The sequence below is a fragment of the Rattus rattus genome, chromosome 9, assembly GCF_011064425.1.
Source record: "Rattus rattus isolate New Zealand chromosome 9, Rrattus_CSIRO_v1, whole genome shotgun sequence".
NCBI classification, from domain to species: Eukaryota; Metazoa; Chordata; class Mammalia; order Rodentia; family Muridae; genus Rattus; species Rattus rattus.
The window spans coordinates 7,622,117-7,647,565 of NC_046162.1; the positions used below are offsets into that span (position 1 = coordinate 7,622,117).

At 38.9% G+C, this 25,449-nt stretch overlaps 1 protein-coding gene across 2 annotated transcripts in view; it reads right to left on the bottom strand.

Moving 5' to 3' along the window:
• LOC116909618 (ankyrin repeat domain-containing protein 20B-like) overlaps window positions 1-25,449 on the bottom strand; it is a 118,964-nt gene that overhangs the window by 43,005 nt on the left and 50,510 nt on the right. For both annotated transcript variants that reach the window (XM_032913245.1, XM_032913244.1), the window contains exons 7-9: window positions 16,147-16,183; window positions 7,344-7,416; window positions 2,727-2,930 (exon numbers count right to left, since the gene is read on the bottom strand). In XM_032913245.1, the coding sequence (XP_032769136.1) occupies window positions 2,727-2,930; window positions 7,344-7,416; window positions 16,147-16,183 (314 nt within the window). The remainder of the gene's footprint in view (window positions 1-2,726; window positions 2,931-7,343; window positions 7,417-16,146; window positions 16,184-25,449) is intronic.

Below are 25,449 nucleotides of genomic sequence, written 5' to 3' on the forward strand. Positions count from 1 at the left end.
TTAATAAGTCTTTAAATAACCTAAATATGCTCTAAAATTCCCTACTTCTGTCATCAGGGATTGAGGACAACATGCCTGCCAAAAGACAGATTGTTAGCCATGTTTTACCTAACGTGTCATTGGCTCAGATGATGTGTCTGAGATCTAGCTCCCTGCTAAGTTCCCTTCGATCAAACATTACTGAACATCATCACATATTGTCTTAGTTAAGAATTTATTGCTGTGACAAAACTCCATGACTATAGCAACTTTTATACAGGAAAATATTTAATTTGTTCTTAGAGGTTCATGGGTTTAGTCTATTATTATTGCAGAAAGCGAGGCAGCACTTAGGCACACATAGTACTGGAGAGGTAGTTGAGAGTTCCATGTCCAGATCATCAGGTAGCAAGAAGAGAGAGAAACACTGAGACTGGCTTGAGATTCTGCAACTACAAAGCACACATCCAGAGATATCTTCCTCCAACAAGCCCGCATATACTCTAACAAGGACACACCTCCTAATAGCACTCCCTATGAGTCTATCCATGTTCATTCAACCAAGCACACATAAAATAGTGAATATTAATTTGAAAACCAATTTGAATTACAGTTCAAAGAAAGATTTAGCTTTGATTTCTGACCATTATTAGTGAGTAATGAATTCATTGGGTGTAATAATTATGTCTGACCTGCCCCCCCCTTTTCCTAATGTTGAAGTTATACACTTCAAGGCAATTAGCTACTTGCAGTGAAGATGAGCATTTGGTGTAAGTGGACTGCAAAAAGAGCTATCATTTCTGCTTGCTTTCTACCTTCTAAGTGGGCCTTAAAACAGAAAAGAGGGATATTAGTTTTTAGTTGCTTTGACAAAATTCTAACAGAAATTACATAAGGAAGGAAATCTCATGACTGCCAGAAATTTCAGTGTATTACAGTGCAGAAGGCAAATAGGTTGGCTTGGTCTGTGTCAGTTGTCGGCTGTTTCTTATACTTTGGTAGATCAGGAAACAGACAACTCAGAAAGGTGCCAGAATGTTGATGACCATTAAGATTTATCATAGGCAACTTTCTTCTGGGGAGTAGGCCATATTCCAAAGGTTAAACAATTACCCAAGACAGGAACCAAGTATTCAAACACAGAGGCCTTTGTATTTTGGTTGTGTGTGTTGTGTGTGTGTGTGTGTGTGTGTGTGTGTGTGTGTGTGTGTGTGTGTGTTAATGCTAAAATGTTTTTAGTCAGAGTAAATTAGAGGTCCATGATGAGATGGCTAAGTGGATAAAGGTACTTGCTACCAAGATTGACAACTCAAATTTGATTGAGCCCAGAGACTGACATGGTCTGAGGAGAGAAATGACAACCATAAATCATCCTTCTTACCCTATTATTATTGCAGAAATTATTTCTGCAATGGCACACATGTACACTGCCTTCTATTCTGCCAAATAATTAAGTCTAGATTGTCTTTGTACTCACAGAGGCATGGTTGCCTCTGTCTCCTAAGTGCTGGGATTAAAGGCATGTGCAACACACCCAGCTTCCTATTGCAGATCTTACTGCCATATATTCTCTGGATTTCCACGTCCATAGGAGGGAATATGGAAGCAAAGTTTGGAGAAGTGACTCAAGGAATGGCCATTCAGAGCCTGCCCCATGTGTGGCCAATATATACACAGCCACCAAAACTAGATAAGATTGATGAAGCTAAAAAATGCATGCTGAAAGGGACAGGATATAGATCTCTCCTGAGAGACACATCCAGAGCATGCTCAATACAGAGGTCAATGCTAGCAGCAAACCACTGAACTTAAAATAGGATCCCCTTGAGGGGAATTAGAGGAAGGAGTGAAAGAGTTGGAGGAGCTTGCAACCCCATAAAAACAACAATGCCAACCAACCAGAGCTTCCAGGGACTAAACCACTACTGAAAGACTATACATGGACTGACCCAGGGCTCCAACTGCATATGAAGCAGAGAATAGCCTTGTTTGGGCACCAGTGGAAGGGGAAGCCTTTGGTCCTGCCAAGGTTGGACCCCCAGTGCAGGGGAATATATCTAATAAAAATTAAAAAAAACTAGAAAGACAATGATGCCAGGGCTCCAAGGGGTTAGCAAAAATTCTAAGAATGTTTACTTATTTCCACTTCTTATATCTTTGCTTATACTGTAAACATTTGTATATCAAACACATTGGTTTTGGGGCCAAGGATATGGCTCAGTACTTTAGAACATGTGATGCCCTTGCACAGAAGCTGGGTTCAATTCACAGCATCCACATGGTGGCTGACAACCACCTGTATATCTGATTTCCGGGCACCTAATGCAACAGCCACACACATAGTACCCAGATATAATACAGGCAAAACACCCATGTACATAAAAATATATAAATCTAAAGCACAAACATGTTGATTATTCCCAATGTTAACTGTAACTACTGTAGGAGTCTTTACTATTTATTACCTGTATTTTGATGACTTCTCCTGACCTGGGTTAAAAGTATATTCACTTTCTGAATTTTTATTTCCATAGCCTAACTTATTTTTATTTACACCTTAGAAAGTGACTGGCAAGGTGTTTCCAAGAATAAAGCTGTGAAAGAGGTACAGGACATGCTTGAGGCTGGGCTCCTCTTTTCTAACACCATCTGCAATACTGCAGGTATAAGTACACCCATGCATCCCACAAACACACATATGGACACACACAAGCAAGTATATCATTTCCCAAATTAGTGGAAATTACCTTTATAGGTGTTTTTCCTTCAGAGGTAATAGGTAGTGGCTCTCCCTGAGAACAAACATTAACTTCATGTCTTCCTAAAAGTTTTCGAACTCTGTTCTCTACTCTTCTTCTGACCAGCTTGCTCTGATGTAAAAACCTCGATGAAGTTTTTATAGAGATACACTCAGTGTTGTTTATATTAATTTCTGGGTCTTTAGATACTTTCTATAATGGAAATATAGAGAATTAACTTTCTTAGTTTTGTTCCAAAATTAACTTTTGGGGGTGGGGTGAGGAGGCATATTTTTAACACTTCTTTACTCTTTCATAGTTACAGGGCATTGACACACAAAAAGTAAAAACAAAAACAACGAAATATCATCAAATATGTTTATTCATGTATTACTAGAATATCATTAAGAAGTGAAAATATTTATGCTAGGCTAGACTACAAGAAAATCATGAACTGGGAACCTTGGCCTTGTCATTGGAATTTGAATTAAACTTAATTCATTATGTTTCAAAACTTCTACACCCTGTATAAGATGATTATTAATATTAATAGTCCCATTTTCATCAATCTTTGTCTTCTTTCATGATTGTGAAGTATAAATTCATTCTATCTACCATTTGTATATTTATTTAAATAATTAAACAGTAGGTTAATTGCTAGTGTTGTCCATGTCGTAGCACCTGTGAAACTGGTTTACAAACCCATTTGTCCATTATCCACAGTCAAAAATCATGAAAAATGCAACTTATAATTCATATAAACCCCCACTTTGGGGTTCTAGGTAACCTCTAGAAGCTCATGGTTATGAAGTCACTTGAAAGTGAAATGTATTATCTAAATAAAAACCTTCTAATATTTCAAATCCTAAAGTGTAGCACAAATAGTGTAAGTTTATATTATCTCAAAATGCAAAAAAATATAAAAAATTAAAATGTTACTAAGGTGTGTGAATCATTACTTCCAAAATGGACAACTAATTAGAGGAAACTGGAGAAACTGTTTAACTGGATGAAGAGATTTAAACATAAACTTAGTGGAATCAAATAGAAAACACAGTGTAGCTTCTGGTCTCCACATGCACCCCAGAGCTCCATACAGAAATCCCAACGTGAGAGAGCTGGTGTCCCAGGAGTGCTGTCACTCCTAGGCTTACAGTTAAGATCACCACTTTTGCTCTCCTAACTGTCTAAAGAGGGACCCACATAGGGCACAGGAACTGAGGAGCAGCTGGGGACAGGATCCTTCCAGTTTCCATCAGTGCCACAAAGCTAACTCTGTGACACAGCTCTCCATACCCAAATCCCAACCAGAGAGAACTGGTCTCCAAAAAGAGTTTACATACCTAAAATCACAGGCCCTCAGGGGACAAGCTGCAGTCAAAGACAGCAAGACCAACTAACACCAGAGATAACCAAATGATAAGAGACAAGCTTAAGAACCTAAGCAATAAAAAGCAAAGCTACTTGGTATAATCAGAACCCAGTTCTCTTACAACAGCAAATCTTGAATAACCCAACACACCAAAGAAAACCAAGATTTGGATTTAAAATCACATCCATGATGATGATAGAGAACTTTAAGAAGGACATAAATAACTCCCTTAAAGAAATACAGGACAACACGGGTAAACAAGTTAGAAGCCCTTAAAGAGGAAACACAAAATTCCGTTAGAGAATTACAGAAAAATAAAACCAAAGAGGTAAAGGAATAGAACAATATCATCCAGGATCTAAAAATAGAAATAGAAACAATAAAGAAACGACAAAAGGAGAAAACCCTGGAGATAGAAAACATAGGAAAGAGAACAGGAGTCATAGATGCAAGCATCACCAATGGAATACAAGAGATAGAAGAGAGAATCTCTGGGGCAGAAGATACCATAGAAAACATTGACACAACAAATAAAATGTAGAAGGCAAAAGATCCTAATACAAAAACATCCAATAAATCCAGGACACAATGAGAATACCAACTTAAGGATAATAGGTATAGAAGAGAGCGAAGAGTACAACTTAAAGGGCCAGTAAATATCCTCAACAAAATCATAGAAGAAAACTTCCCTAACCTAAAGAAAGAGATTCCCATAAACATACAAGAAGCCTACAGAACTCTAAATAGATTGGACCAGAAAAGAAATTCCTCCTATCACATTATAGCCAAAAAAACAAAATGCACAAAACAAAGAAAGAATATTAAAAGCAGTAAGAGAAAAAAAAGTTAAGTAACATATAAAGATAGACCTATCCGAATTACACCAGATTTCTCAACAGAGACTATGAAAGCTAGAAAATCCTGTGCAGATGTCATACACACCCTAGGACAATACAAATGCCAGCCCAGGCTACTATATCCAGGAAAACTCTCCATTACCATAGATAAAGAAACCAAGATATTCCATGACATAACCAAATTTATACAATATATTTCTACAAATCCAGCTCTACAAAGGATTGAAAACTCCAACACAAGGAGGGAAACTACAACCAAGTAAAAGCAAGAAAGTAATCTTTTTTCAACTAACCCAAAAGAAGATAGCCACACAAAACAATTCCACCTCTAACAACAAAAATAACAGGAAACAACAATCATTGGTCCATAATATCTCTCAACCTCAATGGACTCAATTCACCAATAAAAAGACATAGACTAACAGCCTGGATATAGAAACAAGAGACAGCATTTTGTTGCATATAGGAACTGCACCTCAGCGACAAAGACAGACACTTCCTCAAAATAAAAGTCTGGGATAAAAGGTTCCAAGCAAATGGTACTAAGAAACAAGATGGAATAGTGATTGTAATATCAAATAAAATCCACTTTCAACCAAAAGTTATCAAAAAAGATAAGAAAGGACACTTCATGCTCATCAAAGGAAAAATCCACCATAATGTACCTTCTATTCTGAAAATCTATGCTCCAAATGCAAGGGCACCCACATTCATAAAGAAACTTTACTAAACTACAAACCAGACTTCAACACCCCACTCTCATCAGTGAAAAGATTATGGAAAGAGAAACTAAACAGAAACACAGTGAAACTAGCAGAAGTTATGAACCACATGGATTTAAGAGATATCTATGGAACATTTCATCCTAAAACAAAAGAATATAACTTTATCTCAGCACCTCATGGTAACTTCTCCAAAATTCACCACACAATAGGTCACAAAACAGACTTCAACAGATACAAGAAGATTGAAATAATCCAATACATCCTATCAGGTCACCTTAGACTAAGGAGACTCAAGAACAACAAAAATGAGAGAAAGCCCACATACACATGGAAACTGAACAAAATTTTATCTACTCAGCGATAACTTTATCAAGAAAGAAATTAAAGACTGTTTAGAATGTAATGATAATTAAGGCATGAAACGTATGGGGCACAATGAAAGCAGTGCTAAGTGGAAAAGATTGATGAAGCTAAAAAATGCATGCTGAACAGAACCAGATATAGATCTCTCCTGAGAGACACATCCAGAGCATGTCCATTACAGAGGTCAATGCTAGTAGCAAACCACCGAACTTAAAATAGGACCCTATTTGGGGGAATTAGAGGAAGTATTGAAATAAGTGAAGGAGCTTGCAACCCCATAAAAACAACAATGCCAACCAACCAGAGCTCCAGGGACTAAACCACTACTGAAAGACCATACATGGACTGACCCAGGGCTCCAACTGCATATGTAGCAGAGAATAGCCTTGTTGGGGCACCAGTGGAAGGGGAAGCCCTTGGTCCTGCCAAGGTTGGACCCCTAGTGCAGGGGAATATGGAGGATGCAATAAGGGGGATGTATAGGGGGAATACCAACATGGGGGAGGGGGTAGGGGAGAAATGGGGGCTTATGTACAGAAAATCAGGAAGGGGAATAACATTTGAAGTGTAAGTAAAGAAATATATCTAATAAAAAATTAAAAAAACTAGAAAAAAAGAAATTACATATAGCTAAATTTCCATAATTTCTGTTATTCTCCATACAGGTGTAAAGATGGGAACAGAAGTGATGCTCTCATGTGTGATACTGAAATATGAGTGTCCGAGGAGAGAAAACACCTAACTGCATTTATGCTGACGGTAAATCATTAAAGTAACTGGAGTCATTAAACTATATTCCCTCTAATGTGGATTTATTTCTGCAACCACCCTTGGTAAAATATCAGAGATATCTTTTGCTGAAGAACTATACTCAATCTCCACTCCCTGTGTATTTACAGGCCGTTCTCTTACTTAGGTACCACTAGCTACAAGAACTTACAGCTCACTTCGAATTTATAGAATATATAGAAAGGTCCACATTGGGCTGGAGAGATGGCTCAGTGGTTAAGAGCACTGACTGCTCTTTCAGAGGTCCTGAGTTCAATTCCCAGCAACCACATGGTGGCTCACAACCATCTGTAATGAGATCTGATGCCCTCTTCTGGCCTGCAGTCACATATGCAGGCAGAATGCTGTACATAAAATAAATAAATAAATTTTTTTTTAAAAAAAAAAAAAAAAGAAAGAAAAAAAGGTCCACATCTAAAAAAATGGTTTTCTCTGACCATCTTTCCAAAACTGAGATATGCAGGCTACTCTAATTTTAACAAAATTTGTAAGATAATAAACTTCACAAACTAGTATTTACCTTTATAATGGAAATACTGTCATTGTTCTCTGTTGAAGGCCCAGGAATATCAGGGTCAGGTTTGTCAGGGAGCCTTTAGAATAAAAACATAGTTTGATCATTTGAGCAATTCTCATGAAATATCTATTACCTATATATTGAGTGACATTTCTGTATTTATATAATTCAAAGTCAGCAGGTATTTTAAAACTTTTGGTTGTCTTGGTGTTCAACAGATAAATAAATACTTGGGCATGCTCTTGTAACCCCAGTACTGTGGGTGGCACAGACAGGGGTATCATGGGGACTTGTTGACTTCAAGTAAAGCTCCAGGTTCAATGAGACACCTTAGATAAGGTAGATTGATAGAACAAGACACCAATATCCTCTTCTTACCTCCAAGCGTGCACACAAATATATGCAACATATGCAGTACACATACACAGAAAGAGAGCCAATGTATTGACTTTTGCCTGTATAAATCATCTGTCTTAAAGTTGAACCGATAATTTTCTTAACAAGTACATATGTCTGCTACCTGAACTGAAATTAATCCATTGCTTAAAACAAGATAGAATATTGGCTATGTCTGCTCCAATGGCTAACTCTGGCTGAAAACTCATCTCTGCATGTCCTGTCTACTGTCTACATCTCAGTAAGATTAAGTGCCTTATTTATGTAAATTGATAAAGGAATATAAAATACCACAAGCATATCTGCTATAGAGATCTCTGTAAGGGGTTCAAATTACCTTAACACCTTTGGGGATAGGGGGAGGATGCACATGTGTATAGATATATGGGTTTGGGGTGTGTGTGTGTGTGTGTGTGTGTGTGTGTGTGTGTGTGTGTGTGTGTGTGTTCTTTTTACTGGAATTTTTTATTTACATTTCAAATGTTATTCCCTTTCCCAGTTTCCCCTCTATAAGCCCCGTCCCATCTCCCTTCACTTCTTCTATAAGGGTGTTCCCCTCCCCAACCACCCCACTTCCCGCCTCCCCACCAACATTCCCCTACACTGGGGGGCTCCAGCCTTGGAAAAACCAAGGGCTTCTCCTCCCATTGGTGCCCAGCAAGGCCATTCTCTGTTACATATGCAGCTGGAGCCATGGGTCTGTCCATGTGTTCTCTTTGGGTAGTGGTTTAGTCCATAGGACAGGGGACATCAGTGTTCTTCCTCCTTGGATTCCATCTACCACACAATGGTGTCTCACTAAAACAGGAGACAAATCAATTCTTTACCCCCACCCCAGAGGTTTGTCCTTTATTTTTTTTTACATATCCAATTTAATACAACAAACCTGTGCATTAAATACATGCCCATGTGATAATTAAAACTTGCTGAGGTCACTTGGGAGAGAGTAGGAGAGAATTACATTTCTGATACACCTGCTTTCCCCTGGCAGGTACCACATACCTCCCCATCCTCATGCTCTCTTAACCACCTGAATTCCCTTTAATGGCACTTGGTAGACCATTGGGTGCTGGCAGAGCTGGAGTGAGTCTTGGTTTTAGGGCCTCCCTGGGTTGGGTGAATTATTTAATCTCTGTAAATTTGTTTTTCTACCCCTACAAAGTGGAGCTAAACTTTCAGAGCAACTGTGATGGTCAATGGGGGTGAAGTGGGGGGTGGGATGATTGACAGCACATAAGACCATGATTAGTCTGTAGTACTTGGGCAATGATGGAGGCTGCCCCTTCTTATTTATTTATTTATTTATTTATTTATTTATTTATTTATTTATTTATTTATTTTACTTTAATATAATTATCCTTCATTTTGAAAATATTCAGAACATAACAATATTGTTAAGGTAACATTGTGTCTTTCACATAAATGTAAAATTAACTCATGTTAAATATTTTATTTATTTATTTTTATTCTTCTTTTTACTGGAATTTTTTATTTACATTTCAAATGTTATTCTCTTTCCCAGTTTCCCCTCTATAAGCCCCGTCCCATCTCCCTTCCCTTCTTCTATAAGGGTGTTCCCCTCCCCAACCACCCCACTTCCCGCCTCCCCACCAACATTCCCCTACACTGGGGGGGCTCCAGCCTTGGAAAAACCAAGGGCTTCTCCTCCCATTGGTGCCCAGCAAGGCCATTCTCTGTTACATATGCAGCTGGAGCCATGGGTCTGTCCATGTGTTCTCTTTGGGTAGTGGTTTAGACCATAGGAGCTCTGGTTGGTTGGTATTGTTGTTCTTATGGTGTTGCAAGCCCCTTCAGCTCCTTCAATCCTTTCTCTAACTCCTCCAATGGGACCCTGTTCTCAGTTCAATAGTTTGCTGCTAGCATTCACCTCTGTATTTGTCATGTTCTGCCTGAGCCTCTCAGGAGACAGATATATCAGCCTCCAGTCAGCATGCACTAGATTTGGTGGATATATATATGTATGTATGTGTATATATATATGTATGTATATATATATGTATATATATGTATGTATGTGTGTATATATATATGTGTATATATATATATATATATATATATATATATATGCTGAATCCCGAGTTGCGGTAGGTTCTAAATAGCCATTCCTCAGTCTCTGCTCCAAACATTGTCTCCATATCCCTTCCTATAAATATTTGTGTTACCGCTTTTAAGAAGGACTGAAGCATCCGCACTTCTTGAGGTGCATGTGGTTTGTGGATTGTATGCTGGGTAATTTGAGCTTTTCGACCAATATCCACTTATCCATGAGTGCATTCCATGTGTGTTGTTTTGTGACTGGGTTACCTCACTCAGGATGACATTTTCTAGTTCATTCCATTTGCCTATGAATTTCATGAAGTCATTGTTTTTGATAGCTGAGTAGTACTGCATTGTGTAAATGTACCACATTTTCTGTATCCATTCTTCTGTTGAAGGGCATCTGGGTTCTTTCCAGCTTCTGGCTATTGTAAATAAGGCTGCTATGAACAGAGTGGAGCATGTGTCTTTGTTGTCTGTTGGAGCATCATTTGGGTATATGTCCAGGAGTGGTATAGCTGGGTCCTCAGGTAGTAAGTACTATGTCCAATTTTCTGAGGCACCTCCAGACTGATTTCCAGAATGGTTGTACCAGCTTGCAATCCCACCAACAATGGAGGAGTGTTCCTCTTTTTCCACATCCTTGCCAGCATCTGTTATTACCTGAGTTTTTTATCTTAGCCATTCTGACTGGGGTAAGGTAGAATATCAGGGTTGTTTTGATTTGCATTTTCCTGATGACTAAGAATGTTGAATATTTCTTTAGGTGCTTCTCAGCCACTCGATATTCCGCAACTGAGAAATCTTTGTTTAGCTATGTACCCCATTGTTAATAGGGTTATTTAGCTCTCTGGAGTCTAACTTCTTGAGTTCTTTGTATATATTCAGTATTAGCCCTCTATCAGATGTAGAATTGGTAAAGATCTTTTCTCAATCTGTTGGTTGCTGTTTTGTTATATTGACAGTGTCCTTTGCCTTACAGAAGCTTTGCAGTTTTATGAGATCCCATTTGTTAATTCTTGATCTTAAAGAATAAGACTTTGGTGTTTTTTTTCAGCAACTTTTCCCAATGCCCATGTGATCAAGATTCTTCCCCACTTTTTCATCTATTAGTTCGAGTGTATCTGGTTTGATGTGGAGGTCCTTGATCCACCTGGACTTAAGCTTTGTACAGGATAATAAGCAAGTGTCGATTTGCATTCTTCTACATGCTGACCTCCAGTTGAACCAGCACTTTTGTTGAAAATGCTATGTTTTTTCCCACTGGATGGTTTTAGCTCCTTTGTCAAAGATCAAGTGACCATAGGTATGTGAGTTCATTTCTGGCATCTTCAATTCTATTCCATTGATCTACTTGCCGGTCTCTGTAGCAATACCACACAGCTTTTTATCACTATTGCTTTGTAATACTGCTTGAGATCAGAGATGGTGATTCCCTCAGAATTTCTTTTATTGTTGAAGATAGTTTTCACTATCCTGGGTTTTTTTTGTTATTCTAAATGAATTTGCAAATTGCTCTAACTCTACAAAGAATTAAGTTGGAATTTTGACGGGGATTGCATTGAGTCTGTAGATTGCTTTTGACAAAATGGCCATTTTTATTATATTAATCCTGCCAATCCATAAGTATGGAAGGTCTTTCCATCTTCTGAGATCTTCAATTTCTCTCTTTAGAGACTGAAAGTTCTTGCCATACAAATCTTTCACTTGTTTGGTTAGAGTCCACCGAGGTATTTTATGTCATTTGTGACTGTTGTGAAGGGTGTCATTTCCCTAATTTCTTTTTCAACCTGTTTATCCTTTGATTAGAGGAAGGCTACTGTTTTGTTTGAGTTAATTATATACCCAGCCACTTTGCTGAATGTGTTTATCAGGCTTAGTTGTTCTCTAGTGGAACTTTTGGGGTCACTTAAGTATACTACCATATCATCTGCAAATAGTGATATTTTCACTTCTTCTTTTCCATTTTGTATACCTTTGACCTCCTTTTGTTGTCTGATTGCTCTGGATAGGACTTTGAGTGCTATATTGAATAAGTAGGGAGAGAGTGGGCAACCTTGTCTAGTACCTGATTTTAGTGGGATTGCTTCAAGTTTCTCTCCATTTAGTTTGATGTGGGCCATTGGTTTGCTGTATATTGGTTTTACTATGTTTAGGTATGGGCCTTGAATTCCTGATCTTTCCAAGACTTTTAATATGAAGGGGTGTTGAATTGACAAATCAACTCTTCTAGGTTGGTTTTTTGGCAAGCCATAAGAGATAACTATAACACAGCCTCCTCAGTGATGGATAGAAACAACCATATGCAATCATGCCTGTGTTTTTATTTGTATGCTGAGATCAAACTCAGTACCCTCTGTTTATAGCAACTCATTTCATTAAAGGGTTTGTCTCCTCAGCTCCAAACTGGTACTTTCAAGAGACACTTTGATATTTTCAGGTCTTCCAGTTGGTCAGTCTAAACAGCAACAGCATTTTCAGTAGTCTTCAATTTTTGTTTTAAAATTTCGAGGGGTTGGGGATTTAGCTCAGTGGTAGAGCGCTTGCCTAAGCGTAAGGCCCTGGTTTGGTCCCCAGCTCGAGAAAAAAAAAAAAAAAAAAAAAGAATTTTGCAATAATTTTAGTACTCTAGATCTGAATTTTATTATTTTCACTGTCAAATCTGTCGTATACTCTGTTGTTGTTATCACTTCTCTAAGACTCTCACTTCTGCCCAAACTAATGTTCTTTAATCCCCACTATTCACAAATTCCTTCTCAACATCCTTTACTAGATTAACTTACTATGTCCACACTCACCCTCTTCCATGTGCCTTGCTACTTGTGCTTTTCTATTTTATTACTAAATATCCACATAACTGTGAATAAATAAAGTGACTATTTCCTTTACAACTAGAGCTAGAGTACAAATTCCATTTCTGACACATGCTGTGTTTGACATAAGTTTCTTTCATGTGTTTGAACTTCAGGACCCCCAATAGAACAATTAAACACAAGAAAGTTGTCTTGATTAGGATTTCACTACTGTGAACAGACACTATGACAAATACAACTCTTATAAGGACAACATTTCATTATCACCAAGGCAGAAACATGGCAGCATCCAGGCAGGCATGTTGAAGTAGGAGCCTTCATCTGAAATCTGTTAGCAGAATACTGACTTCCAAGCGGCTAGGATGAGGGTTCTAAAGCCCACACCCACAGTGATACACCTACTCCAACAGGGCCACAAATACTCCAACAGGGCCACACCTTCTAATAGTGCTACCCCCTGGACTGAGCATATACAAATCATCACATTCCACACCCTGGCCTCCATAGTCTTATTCAAACACATGAGTCTATGGGGGCCTCAACTAAACATAGCATATGAAAAATACATTTAGTTCAACTTCCAGAATTCCCATAGTCGATAGCAGTCTCAACAATATTACAAGTTCAAAGTTCAAGGTCTTTTCGGAGATTTATCAAATCACTTAACTGTAATCCCCAAATCAAGACAGAAAAACCACTGGGAAAACTCCAAACTCTGCATCTCCATGTCTGATGTCAAAGTGCTCTGGATCTCCAACTCCCTTTTTATCTTTGTTGACTGCAACAAACTTCTTTCTGCTGGTCTGGTTCCAATCCCTCTTAGCAACTTTCCTTAGCAAATAGCCCATGGATCTGGCATCTCAAACATCTTGAGGTCTCCAAGGCAACTTCAATGTTACAACTTCTTGTTTCAGTGTCTGGGATCCACACATTATCTTCTGAGCTCCTCTGAAGGGCTGGCTTCATTTCTCCAGCTCTGCCCTCTGTAGCACTTGATCAACTCCATAGCTGCTGCTGTCCTTGATGATCATCCCATGGTACTGGCATCTCCAATACACTTCTGCTGCAAGTAGGCTTCACCAGTAGCCTCTCAGGATCTCTTCATGGTGCCACGCCTCAAATCCTTTGCATGACTCCTTCAGTCCTGGGTGGTCAACTGCAACTGGGGCTACACCTTCACCAATGGCCTTCCATGGTCTCTTCATGGTCTCAGCTGCTCTTCATGACTCCTTCATGCCTTAAAAAATAGTACCACCTGGGTGACTTTTACACATCGCCAAGTACAGCTGCAGCACAAGGTACAACCTTGACTATCTCTGGAACACAGCTTCTATGTGCTTTCAGAATAGACTTCCCAGAAAATTTCACCTCAGTGATGCTGGTCTCTTCTTAATCACTGCTAATTTCTTAGCTCCAGCTACCCAACATCAATCGTCCCAGTAGTCTCTTTCTCCTCTTGACTCTAAAGCAGAGCCATATGGCTAAAGCTGCCAAGTTCTGCTATTTGCAGGAGGTGGAACTTGACACCTTTTTTCTAATTACACTATCACTAGCTTCGTTCTTTTCCAACTCCTTCACTGCTTAAACGTGGCTGTCCCGGATCTTGCTTTGTAGATTGATCTTGAACTCTTGTATCTGCATGCCTGTCTCCTGAGATAAAAGGTGTGTACCACCATGCCTGGATTGAAGCTTTTCTTCACCTAGAACTTGCTCTGTCTCAGGCTGTCCTTGAACTCAGAGATCTGTTTGGCTTTATCTCCTAGGATTAAAGGTGTATACCACCATGCCTGAATCTATGCTTAGCTGGGTAGGATCTTACCCCAAGGTCACTATTCCCTCAATTCAATTTACTATCCTTGAACACAGGATTCAGCTCCATTTCCTTCCTGGTGCCTTTTAATACTTGAAACACATAGTTTATATTTTTCCTACCTCATCTTGCTGCTTTTCATTAAAATGCTCTTCATAAGAGTAAACTTTAGTAATCACACAACAGAATTTACACCAGGCTGTTTTAAGACTTCTTTTGTCAATTCAATTAATCTTAGTCTCTTCACCTTAGCCTTAGGGAAACTCTTCAGACAAGGGCAAAAATTAGCCACATTCTTTACCAAAATATCACAAAAACAGTCTCTAGGTCACATATTGAAATTCTCCACTGAAACCAGATCCACACAATTTAAATCACTGTTAGTAACAAAGTTTTTCATATTCATGCTAGGATTTAAGCCCCCATTTAAAACATTGCACTGCTTTCAAAATCCAAAGTCCCTAAATCCACATTCTTCCAAACAAAAGCATGTTCAAGCCTATCACAACAATACCCTAGTTCCTGGTACCAACTTCTTTCTAAGTTAGGGTTTTACTGCTGTGGGCAGACATAATGATCAACATAACTCTTACAAGGACAACATTTAATTGAGGCTGACTTACAGGTTCAGAAGTTCAGTTCATTACCAAGGCAGGAACATGGCAGCACCCAGGTAGGCATGGTGCAGGAGGAACTAAGAGTTCTATGTCTTTATCTGAAGGCTGCTAGCAGAATACTGACTTCCAGGCTGCTAGGATGAGGGTCTTAAAGCCCATGCCCACTGTGCCACACCTCCTGCAACAGGGCCACAAATACTCCAACAGGGCCATACCTTCTAAAGATGTGACTGAGCATATACAAACCATAACAGAGGTTAAACACAAGAAGCACTAACAGGCATTTTGCTACATTTCTAAGAGTCCTTAAATCCTGAAACTGTAGATGTTTTTAATCTGTCTACAAAAGAAAATTAATGCTTAAGTTTTCACAAATGAAAATTTCACAAATTCAAGCTCTTGGGAAAACAGTTATCTAATTGGTTCTATAGAGGTTATAAGAACATTGATATTGAACATATGGTATCCTGGATGAGACAGAAGCAAGTTGTCCTCTGAGAGGATCCACCCAGCAGCTGATTCAGACAGATGAAGACACCAAACAGTGGATGGAGCTTAAGAACTCTTATGGAAGAATAGGAGGAAGGATTACAGACCCCAAAGGGGATAGGAATTCCACAGGAAGACCAATAGAGTCAACTAGCCTGGACTGTTGGGGCGCTCAGTGTTTGAACTACCAACCAAAGAATATACATAGGCTAGACCTAGGCCTCCCTGCTCAATGTAGCAGACGTGCAGCTTTTTGGGGGGCATCCCAAAAGCTGTTGCCTGTATATGTGGTATGTTCTACTAGCTGGACTGCTTTGCCTGGCCCCCCTGAGATAGGGAGTGCCTAGCTTCACAGAGATTTGAAGTATCAGGGTGGGGAGGGGGAACTAAGTGGGGAAGGACTGTGGGTGGGGTGACCAGGAGGGGGGAAGTGAGTGAGATGTAAAGTGTGGATAAGCAAAAATAAAATTAAAAAAATAGATATTTTGCAAACTGGCCATGGTTACTATAAGCAAGCATTGAGCACATAGTATTGTGCCTATATCAAAGTACACTCAACAATAATACTTTCTTACTTTGGACTTACCAATTTCATCATTTATTTTTAAATTATATAGGCTTACCTGGATAAAGACTTCTCTTCCATATTGTTATCCACTTCTAAAAGTAAATGAAAATGTATTTTAGAACAACCATGTAGGCTACCTAAAGAACTTTTCTGATCTCTCCCCAAATTTAATCTAAGTCTCATCCCTAGTGCTATAATAGAATATCTGCTGTGGTCTCCCTTCCACTCCTGTCTATATCTCCTGTGGATTTCACAGATCATCTACTCCTTACCTCCCTACCCACACTAATTGTTGTGAATAGCCTGCAACTGAAGCAGGCACCTTCTGCTCAAACACAAACCACACTTACCAGAAAAACAAGTAGGCTGCCCGCAAAACTTCTCAGCTCTCTCTGTCTCTGTCTCTCTGTGTCGCTCTATTTCTCTGTCTCTCTCTCTGTCTCTCTCTGTCTCTCTCTGTCTCTCTCTGTCTCTCTCTCTGTCTCTCTCTCTGTCTCTGTCTCTCTCTCTCTCTCTCTCCTTTTCTCTCTCTCCTCATAGACCTATTCATTCAGTCTCGTTCCTAAATTACCAGCTACATTCCCCCTTTCCCTTATCTCCTGTGGGTCCCACAGAGCATCCCCCACTCCCAGTCTTCCTCTCCTAGTTCATCATTCCACCCCAGCCTCCAACACCAGCAGCCATTTCCTGTGAACACACCAGCTAAGTAGTCCAGTAAAACAAGCAACACACAGCCATCATACTCTCCAAAACTCTGGACAACAAATAGAAATCAAAGAACAAAGCACCCACCCTGCAAATACAAACCCAGAAATCAGCACATAAGTCTAGAGTCATCCCAACCCCACTGTGCCTAGATGGCAGTGTAGGAACATAATCAATAACAGCCAGGACAAATGCGTTCACTAGAAACCATCATTCCTATCACTGCAGGCAATGAATATTCCAATATAGCTGAAGCACAAGATAAAGACAAATATATGAAGATGATAGAGGTCCTTAAAGAGAAAAATCAATAAACTCCTTAAAGAAATCCGGGAAAATAAAAACAGTTGGAGGAAATGAATAAATCCTTTAAAACCCAGGATAGGTGGACAAAACAATTGACAGAAACAAACAAAATTATTCAATATCTCAACATGGAAATAGAAGCAATAAAGAAAATACAAAATAAGGGAATTCTGGAAATGAAAATTTTAGGAATTCCAACGAGAACTTCGCCACGAGAATACAAAAGATGAAATAGAGAATCTCATTGGGTTATCCAAGGCAATGTCTTAATTTGGGTTTAATTGCTGTGAAGAGGCACCATGACGAAGGCAAACACTTAATTGGGAGCTGACTGTGTCCAGGAAAACAGTACTAGGGGAGCCTAGTACTTGATATGAAGGCAGCCAGTAGGTGACAATCTTCTGTAGGCAGCCATGGAGAGGATTTCTTCCACACTGTGCAGAACTTGGTCACTAGAAAACTTTAAAGTCCACCTACACAGTGACATACTTCCGTCCACAAGGTCATACCTGTTCCAACAAGGCCACCCCTCTAAGAGTGCCTCCCCATGGACTAAGCATATTCAAACAACCGCATTCCACTCCCTGCATCCTTTAGCCTTGTCCAAACACATAAGTCTATGGGAGCCATACCTAGATGTAACAAAGTGCAAAATACATTTAGCTCAATTTCATTAGTCCCCATAGTCTATCATAGTCTCAAAAAATGCTTAAAAGTCCAAAGTTCAAAGTCTCTTCTGAGATTCAGATAATCTCTTAAGAGCAATCTCCTATAATTTCAAAATCAAAAGCAGACCACATACTTCCAACAATACAAAATATGCATTACCACTCCCAAATGTCATAATGAGGAAATATTGAACCAAAACAAGACAGAACACCAGCTGGGTAAATTCCAAATTCTACATCTCCATGTCTGATGTCAAAGCACTCTTCAGATCTCCAACTTCTTTCACTTTTGCTGACCACAACAGACTTTGTTCTCTTGGACTGTTTCAGCTCCCTGTTATCAGCTTTCTTCAGCAGGTATCCCACAGCTCTAGCATCTTAGGGTATCCAAAGCAACTTGAATTTTACAGTTATTTGTCGTGTCATGTTCATGTCAGGGAGACACACATGATCAGGGATCCTGAAAGGGCTTCAGTCACATCTTCAGCTGTTTCCTTTGTAACACTCTAGACTCTAGTTGATTCAAGTCCACTGCTGCCATGGTACTGGCATCTCCAATACACTGGTGTCTTTCACTAAAACTAGGATTCATCAATAGGCTGTTAAAGGCTCTCTTTATGGTGCATTCTCAATTTCTTTGCATGACCACTTCAGTCCTGTGCTGTCAACTGCAACTGAGGCTGTACCTCTGTCAATGGTCTTTCCTGATCTCTCACAGTCTTAAACTTCAGCTGTTCACCAGGTCCCCTTTATGTTGCCAAAACCAGTACCACCAGGATGATTCTTACCAAGGATGATATTACCAAGTCCAGCTGCCAGCATGATGCTGATCTCTAGACCACTGCTTTTTGTGCTCTCAGAAAACACTTCCCAGAAGACTTCACCTCAGTAATGCTGGTCTGTTCATAATCACAGCTAATTTCTTAATTCCAGCTAACTCGCATCAATTGTGCCAATAACCCCTTCTATTCTTGACTCTAAAGCTGGAGGCATGTGGCTGAAGCTGCCAAGTTCTGCTGCTTACTGAGGCTGGAACATGGCCTCTTTGATCTATTACATCCCTCACTGCCTCTTCTTGTCTATCCTAGAACTTGCTCTGTAAAGTGACTTTGAACACAGAGATCTGGGCTTATATCCAAAATATACAAAGAACTCAAGAAGTTAGACTGCAGGGAGACAAATAACCCTATTAAAAATGGGGTTCAGTGTTAAACAAAGAATTCACAGCTGAGGAATGCCGAATAGCTGAGAAATGTTCAACATCTTTAGTCATAAGGGAAGTGCAAATCAAAACAACCCTGAGATTTCACCTCAGTGAGAATGGCTAAGATCAAAAACTCAGGTGACAGGAAATGCTGGCGAAGATGTGGAGAAAGAGGAACATTCCTCCATTGTTGGTGGGATTGCAGACTGGTACAACCATTCTGGAAATCAGTCTGGAGGTTCCTCAGAAAATTGAACATTGAACTACCTGAGGACCCAGCTATACCTCTCTTTGGCACATATCCAAAAGATGCCCCAACATATAACAAAGACGCATGCTTCACTATGTTCATAGCAGCCTTATTTATAATAGCCAGAAGCTGGAAAGAACCCAGATGCCCTTCAACAGAAGAATGGATACAGAAAATGTGGAACATCTATGCAATGGAATACTACTCAGCTATCAAAAACAATGACTTTATGAAATTCATAGGCAAATGGAGGCAACTGGAAAATATCATCCTGAGTGAGGTAACCCAATCACAGAAAAACACACATGGTATGCACTCATTGATAAGTGGCTATTAGTCCAAATGCTTGAATTACCCTAGATGCACAGAACACATGAAACTAAAGAAGGATGACGAAAATGCGAATGCTTCACTCCTTCTTTAAAAGGAGAACAAGAATACCCTTGGCAGGGAATAGGGAGGCAAAGTTTAGAACAAAGGCAGAAGAAACACCCCATTCAGAGCTTGCCCGCATGTGGCCCCATACATATACAGCCACCCAATTAAACAAGATGGATGAAGCAAAGAAGTGCAGACCGACAGGAGCTGGATGTAGATCGCTCCTGAGAGACACAGCCAGAATACAGCAAATACATAAGCGAATGCCAGCAAACCACTGAACTGAAAGCAGGACCCTGTTGAAGGAATCAGAGAAAAAAAAGGATTGAAAGAGCTTGAAGGGACTCGAGACCCCATATGAACAACAATGCCAACCAACCAGAGCTTCCAGGGACTAAGCCACTACCCAAAGACTATACATGGACTGACCTGGGCTCCAACCTCATAGGTAGCAATGAATGCCTAATCAAAGATCACCAGTGGAAGGGAAGCCCTTGGTCCTGCCAAGACTGAACCTCAGTGAATGTGATTGTTGTGGGAGGTAGTAATGGGGGAGGATGGGGAGGAAGCCCATATAGAAGGGAAGGGGTTAGGGGGATGTTGGCCAGGAAACCGGGAAGGGGAATAACAATTGAAATGTAAATAAGAAATACTCAAGTTAATAAAGATAAAAAAATAAAATAAAAGTTAATGCATCTCAAAAAAAATACCCAAGTTAATAAAGATGAAAAAAACAAAACAAAACGCAGAGATCTGTATGTTCCATCTCCTGAATGCTGAGACTAAAGGCATCTATACCACCTAGCCTTTCTTACATTTTCACAAGATCATTATAAGTTCTGGATTGTAGCTCAATCTAAATATAGTCAAGTTGACAACTGATAATAGTCATCACAATCCATCCCTTGTCAATTTTACACGTAATCATATCTCCTTATGTCCAAATAAAAATAACTAGTTCATAATAATACCTAACATAACTATCCCTTTTTCAACTGCAAAAGCATAAACAATAAGCTTAGCTGTGCGGGATCTTGTCCCTTAACTACATTTAATGTCCTTGAACACAGGATTTAGGTTCATTCCACTTCCCCATGTTCCTTTAATTACTGAGCCGTACATTTTGTATTTTTCCTTTTTGTTTGATACATCTGATAAAAAGGTTCTTCATAAGGGTGCACAACAGGAGAGAGTCAATGCTAGGCTATTTTGAGAACTCCTTTTTCAAAGTAATCAATCTGAATATCTTCACCTTATCCTCTGATAGACTCTCCAGAAAAGGGAAAATTCAGCCACATTTTTCACCAAAAGATGATAAAAGTGGTCTACAGGAAACATACCAAAATTCCTCCCTGTGAAACTTCTTGAGCCACGCCTCCCAAGTTCAATACCCTCAGCACCAATGTCTCCTTATTTCTACTAGGATGGCCTAGTAAGCCTCACTTGAAGCATTCCATTGCTCTCCAAATCCAAAATCCCCAAATCCACATTCTTCCAAACAAAAGCATGGTCAGGCTTATCACAGCAATATCCCAATCCCAAACCCAAACACCTTAGTTTGGGTTTTATTACTATGAAGAGACACCATGACCAAGGCAACTTTTATAAAGGCAAACGTTTAATTGGGGTTGGCTTATGATTTCAGAGGTTCAGTCCATTATCATCATTGTGGGAAGCATGACAGTGTTCAGGCAGACATGATACTGAAGTAGCCCAGAGTTTTACATCTTGATATGGAGGCAGCCAGAAAAAAGACTATCTTCTACAGCCAGGAAGAGGGTCTCTTCCACTGGGCAGAATGTGAGCAGTAGGAGACTTCTAAGCTAAGCTATACAGTGATATACTTGCTCAAGCAAGCCACATCTATTCCAACAAAACCACACCTCCTAAAAGTAGCATTTCCCATGGTCCACACTTATTAAAACCACCATAGGAATTAAAGATAAAATATACGATATGGAAACAATAATCATAAATTTAAATCTAAAATACTACTGACACAAAACATCCAGGAAATCTGGGACACTAGGAAAGAACCAAACTTAAGAATAATGGAAACAGAGGAAGGAGAAAAATCCCAACTCCAAGGCCCAGAAAATATTTTCAACAAAAATCATGGAAGAAAAATTTCCTAATACAAAGGAGATGCCTACAAAGGTTAGAAAAGCACACAAAACATCATATAGATTTAAACAAACAAACAAAAAAAGGTCCTCTTGCCACGTATTAATCAAAACACTAAACATGCACAACAAAAAAATTATAAGCTTCAAGGAAAAAAAATGAAGTAACATATAAGGCAGATTTGTTAGAATTTGTCTTAGTTAGGGTTTTACTGCTGTGAACAGACATCATGACCAAGGCAACTCTTAATTGGGCTGGCTTACAGGTTCCAAGTTTCTTCAGTACATTATCATCAAGGCAGGAAGATGGCAGCATCCAGACAGACCTGGTGCTGAGAGTTCTACAACTTCATCTGAAAGCTGCTAGCAGAATATTGACTTTTAGTCAGTTAGGATGAGGTACTTAAAGTGCATACCCTCGGTGACACACATTCTAATAGTGCCAAGCATATTAAAAAAATCATAGAACTGTACCTGAATTCTCAATGAAGTCTCTAAAAGACAAGAGAACCTGGAAAGATGTCCTTCAGACTCTCTGAGACAACAGAGGCCAGCCCAGACTACTATCTCCAATAAAACTTTCAAAAGATGGAGAATATAAGATAGCCCATGGTAAAGTAAAATTTAAACAATATATACAAAGCCAGCTCTACAGAAAGTGCTAGAAGGAAAATTCCAACCTAAGAAGGTAAATTTCACCTATGAACATTATGGAATATATAATCTCACATGAGCAAAACTAAATGAAAAGAAGTGTACACAAACCACCGTCACCTCTACTAGTAGCATCACCACTACCACCAACACTACCTACAACAACAACAAATAACAGAAATCAACACTCATTGATCATTGATATCTCTCAATATCACTTGTTTCAATTCCCTTATATAAAAAAAGATTAACAGATAAATGCAAAAACAGAATCTGTCCTTCTGTTGCATCCAAAACCACAACTCAACAGGGATAGACATCATCTCAGGGTAAAAGGTTGAGAAAAGATAATCCAAAGAGATGAATCTACATAGCTAACTGATGTAGTCATTTTAATAATCTTCCGAAATAGACTTTAAATGAAAACTAATCAAAAAAGATGGGGAAGCATACTATGTACTCATCAAAGGAAAAAATCCTACAAGAAGACATTTAAATTCTTAAAATCTATGCCACAAATGAAAGGGCACCAAAGTTTCTGAAAGAAACATTACTACAGTTCAAATCATATATTGACTGGCACATGATGAATGTTGAAGATTTTGATACTGCAGTCTCATTAATGTACAGGTCATCCAAACAAAGACTAAACAGAGAAACCATGAAGCTAACAGACATAATAAGCCAAATAGACTTAATAGGAAGTTACAGAACATTAAAGCCATATTCAAAAGAATATACCTTCTTCTCAGCATGGATCTTTTGACAAAACTAAACATATACTCAGACACAAAACAAGTCTCAAAAGATAAAAGAAATAAATCCCACCAGACCATCATAGATTAAAGATGGATATAAAGAAAACAGAGAGAGCTGAAAGCCAGTCACCAGGAGTACTGATACACATCAGAGCAGAGGTAAGACCACTAATTGTGCTCTGAGGGACCTGCAATGGAGTTTCAGGACACACAAACCCTTGAGGGACAGGACGCTCCCAGTTTCTGCCTGTGCAAGGAACTGACCCGGGGCCCACAGCCCTCTGTACTGACATCCTGATGGGACAAAATTAATCTTCAGAAGTACTGACACACAGGCTTATATGAGGGTCAAGTCTCTGTCAGAGACAGCAAGACCAGCTAACACCAGAGACAACCAGATGGTGAAAGGCAAGCTCAGGAACCTATGCAAGAGAAACCAAGACTACATGGCATCAACAGAGCCCAATACTCAGACCAAAGCAAATACATGATATCCTAACACACCAGAAAAATCAAGATTTGGATTTAAATTCACATCTCATGGTGATGATAAAGGACTTTAAGAAGGACATAATTAACTCCCTTAAAGTAATGCAGGACAACAGAGGTAACCAAGTAGAAGTCCTTAAAGAAGAAACACAAAAATTCCTTAAAGAATTATAGGAAAACACAATCAAGCAGGTGAAGGAATTGAACAAAATGATCCAGAATTTAAAAATGGAAATAGAAAATAAAGAAATCAAAGGGAGAGACAACTCAGAAGATAGAAAACCTAGGAAAGAGACCAGAAGTCATAGGTGTAAGCATCACCAACACAATAAAAGATATAGAAGAGAGAATCTCAGGGGCAGAAGATACCATAGAAAACATTGACAAAACCATCAAAGAAAATGCAAAATGCAAAAACCACCTAACCCAAAACATCCAGGAAATCCAGGACACAATAAGAAGATCAACCCTAAAGATAATAGGTATAGAAGAAAGTGAAGATTACCAAATTAAAGGACCAGTAAATATCTTCAACAAAACTATAGGCAAAAATATTCCTAACCTAAAGAAAGAGATGTCCATAAACAAACAAGAAGTCTACAGAACTCCAAATAGACTGGACCAGAAAAGAAATTCCTCTTTTCACATAATAGTCAAAATACCAAATGCACAAAACAAAGAATATAAAAATCAGTAAGAGAAAAAGGTCAAGTAACATATAAAGACAGACATATCAGAATTACACCAGACTACTCAACAGACACAATGAAAGCCAGAAGATCTCAAATAAAACCAAATTTTCACAATGTCTTCCACAAATCAATCTCTGCAAAGGATAATACATGGACAACTCAAACACAAGGAGGGGAAGTACACCCTAGAAAAAGCAAAAATGTAATCTTCTTGCAACAAACCCCAAAGAACAGAGCCACATAAACATACTTCAACATCTAACAACAAAAACAACGGGAAACAAAACTCACTACTCCTTAATATCTCTGAATATCAATGAACTGAATTCCCCAATAAAGAGACATAGACAAATAGACTGCAAATGGAAAGAGGACCCAACATTTTGCTGCATGCAGCAAACACATTTCACTGACAAAGGTAGACACTACCTCAGAGTAAAAGACTAGAAAACAATTTTCAAGCAAATGGTCCTAAGAAGCAAACTGGGGTAGCCATTCTTATATAGAATAAAATCGACTTTCAACCAAGAGCTTTCAAAAAAAGATAACGACACCTTATATACATAAAGGAAAAATCCACCAAGATGAACTCTCAGTCCTGAATATCTATGCTCCAAATGCAAGGGCAACTCCATTCATAAAAGAAACCTTACTAAATCTCAAAGCACGCATTGCACCTCACACAATAATAGTGGGAGACTTCAACACCCCACTCTCACCAATGGACAGATCATATCACTACAGACTAAGGCTGGTCTTCAATAACAACAAAAAGAACAGAAAACTCAGATACATATAGAAATTGAACAACACTCTACTCAATGCTAACTTGGTCAAGGAAGAAATAAATAAAGACACTTTAGAATTTAATGAAAATGAAGGTGCAACGTACCAAAACTTACAAAACACAATGAAAGCAGTGCTAAGAGGAAACTCACAGCTCTCAGTGCCTTCAAAAAGAAACTGAAAGAGCATAGACTAACACCTTGACAGCACACCTGAAAGCTCTAGAACAAAAAGAAGCAAATACACCAACAAGGAATAGATGGTAGGAAATAATTAAACCCAGGGCTGAAATCAACCAAGTACAGACAAAAAGAACTATACAAAGAATCAACAAAACCAGGACTT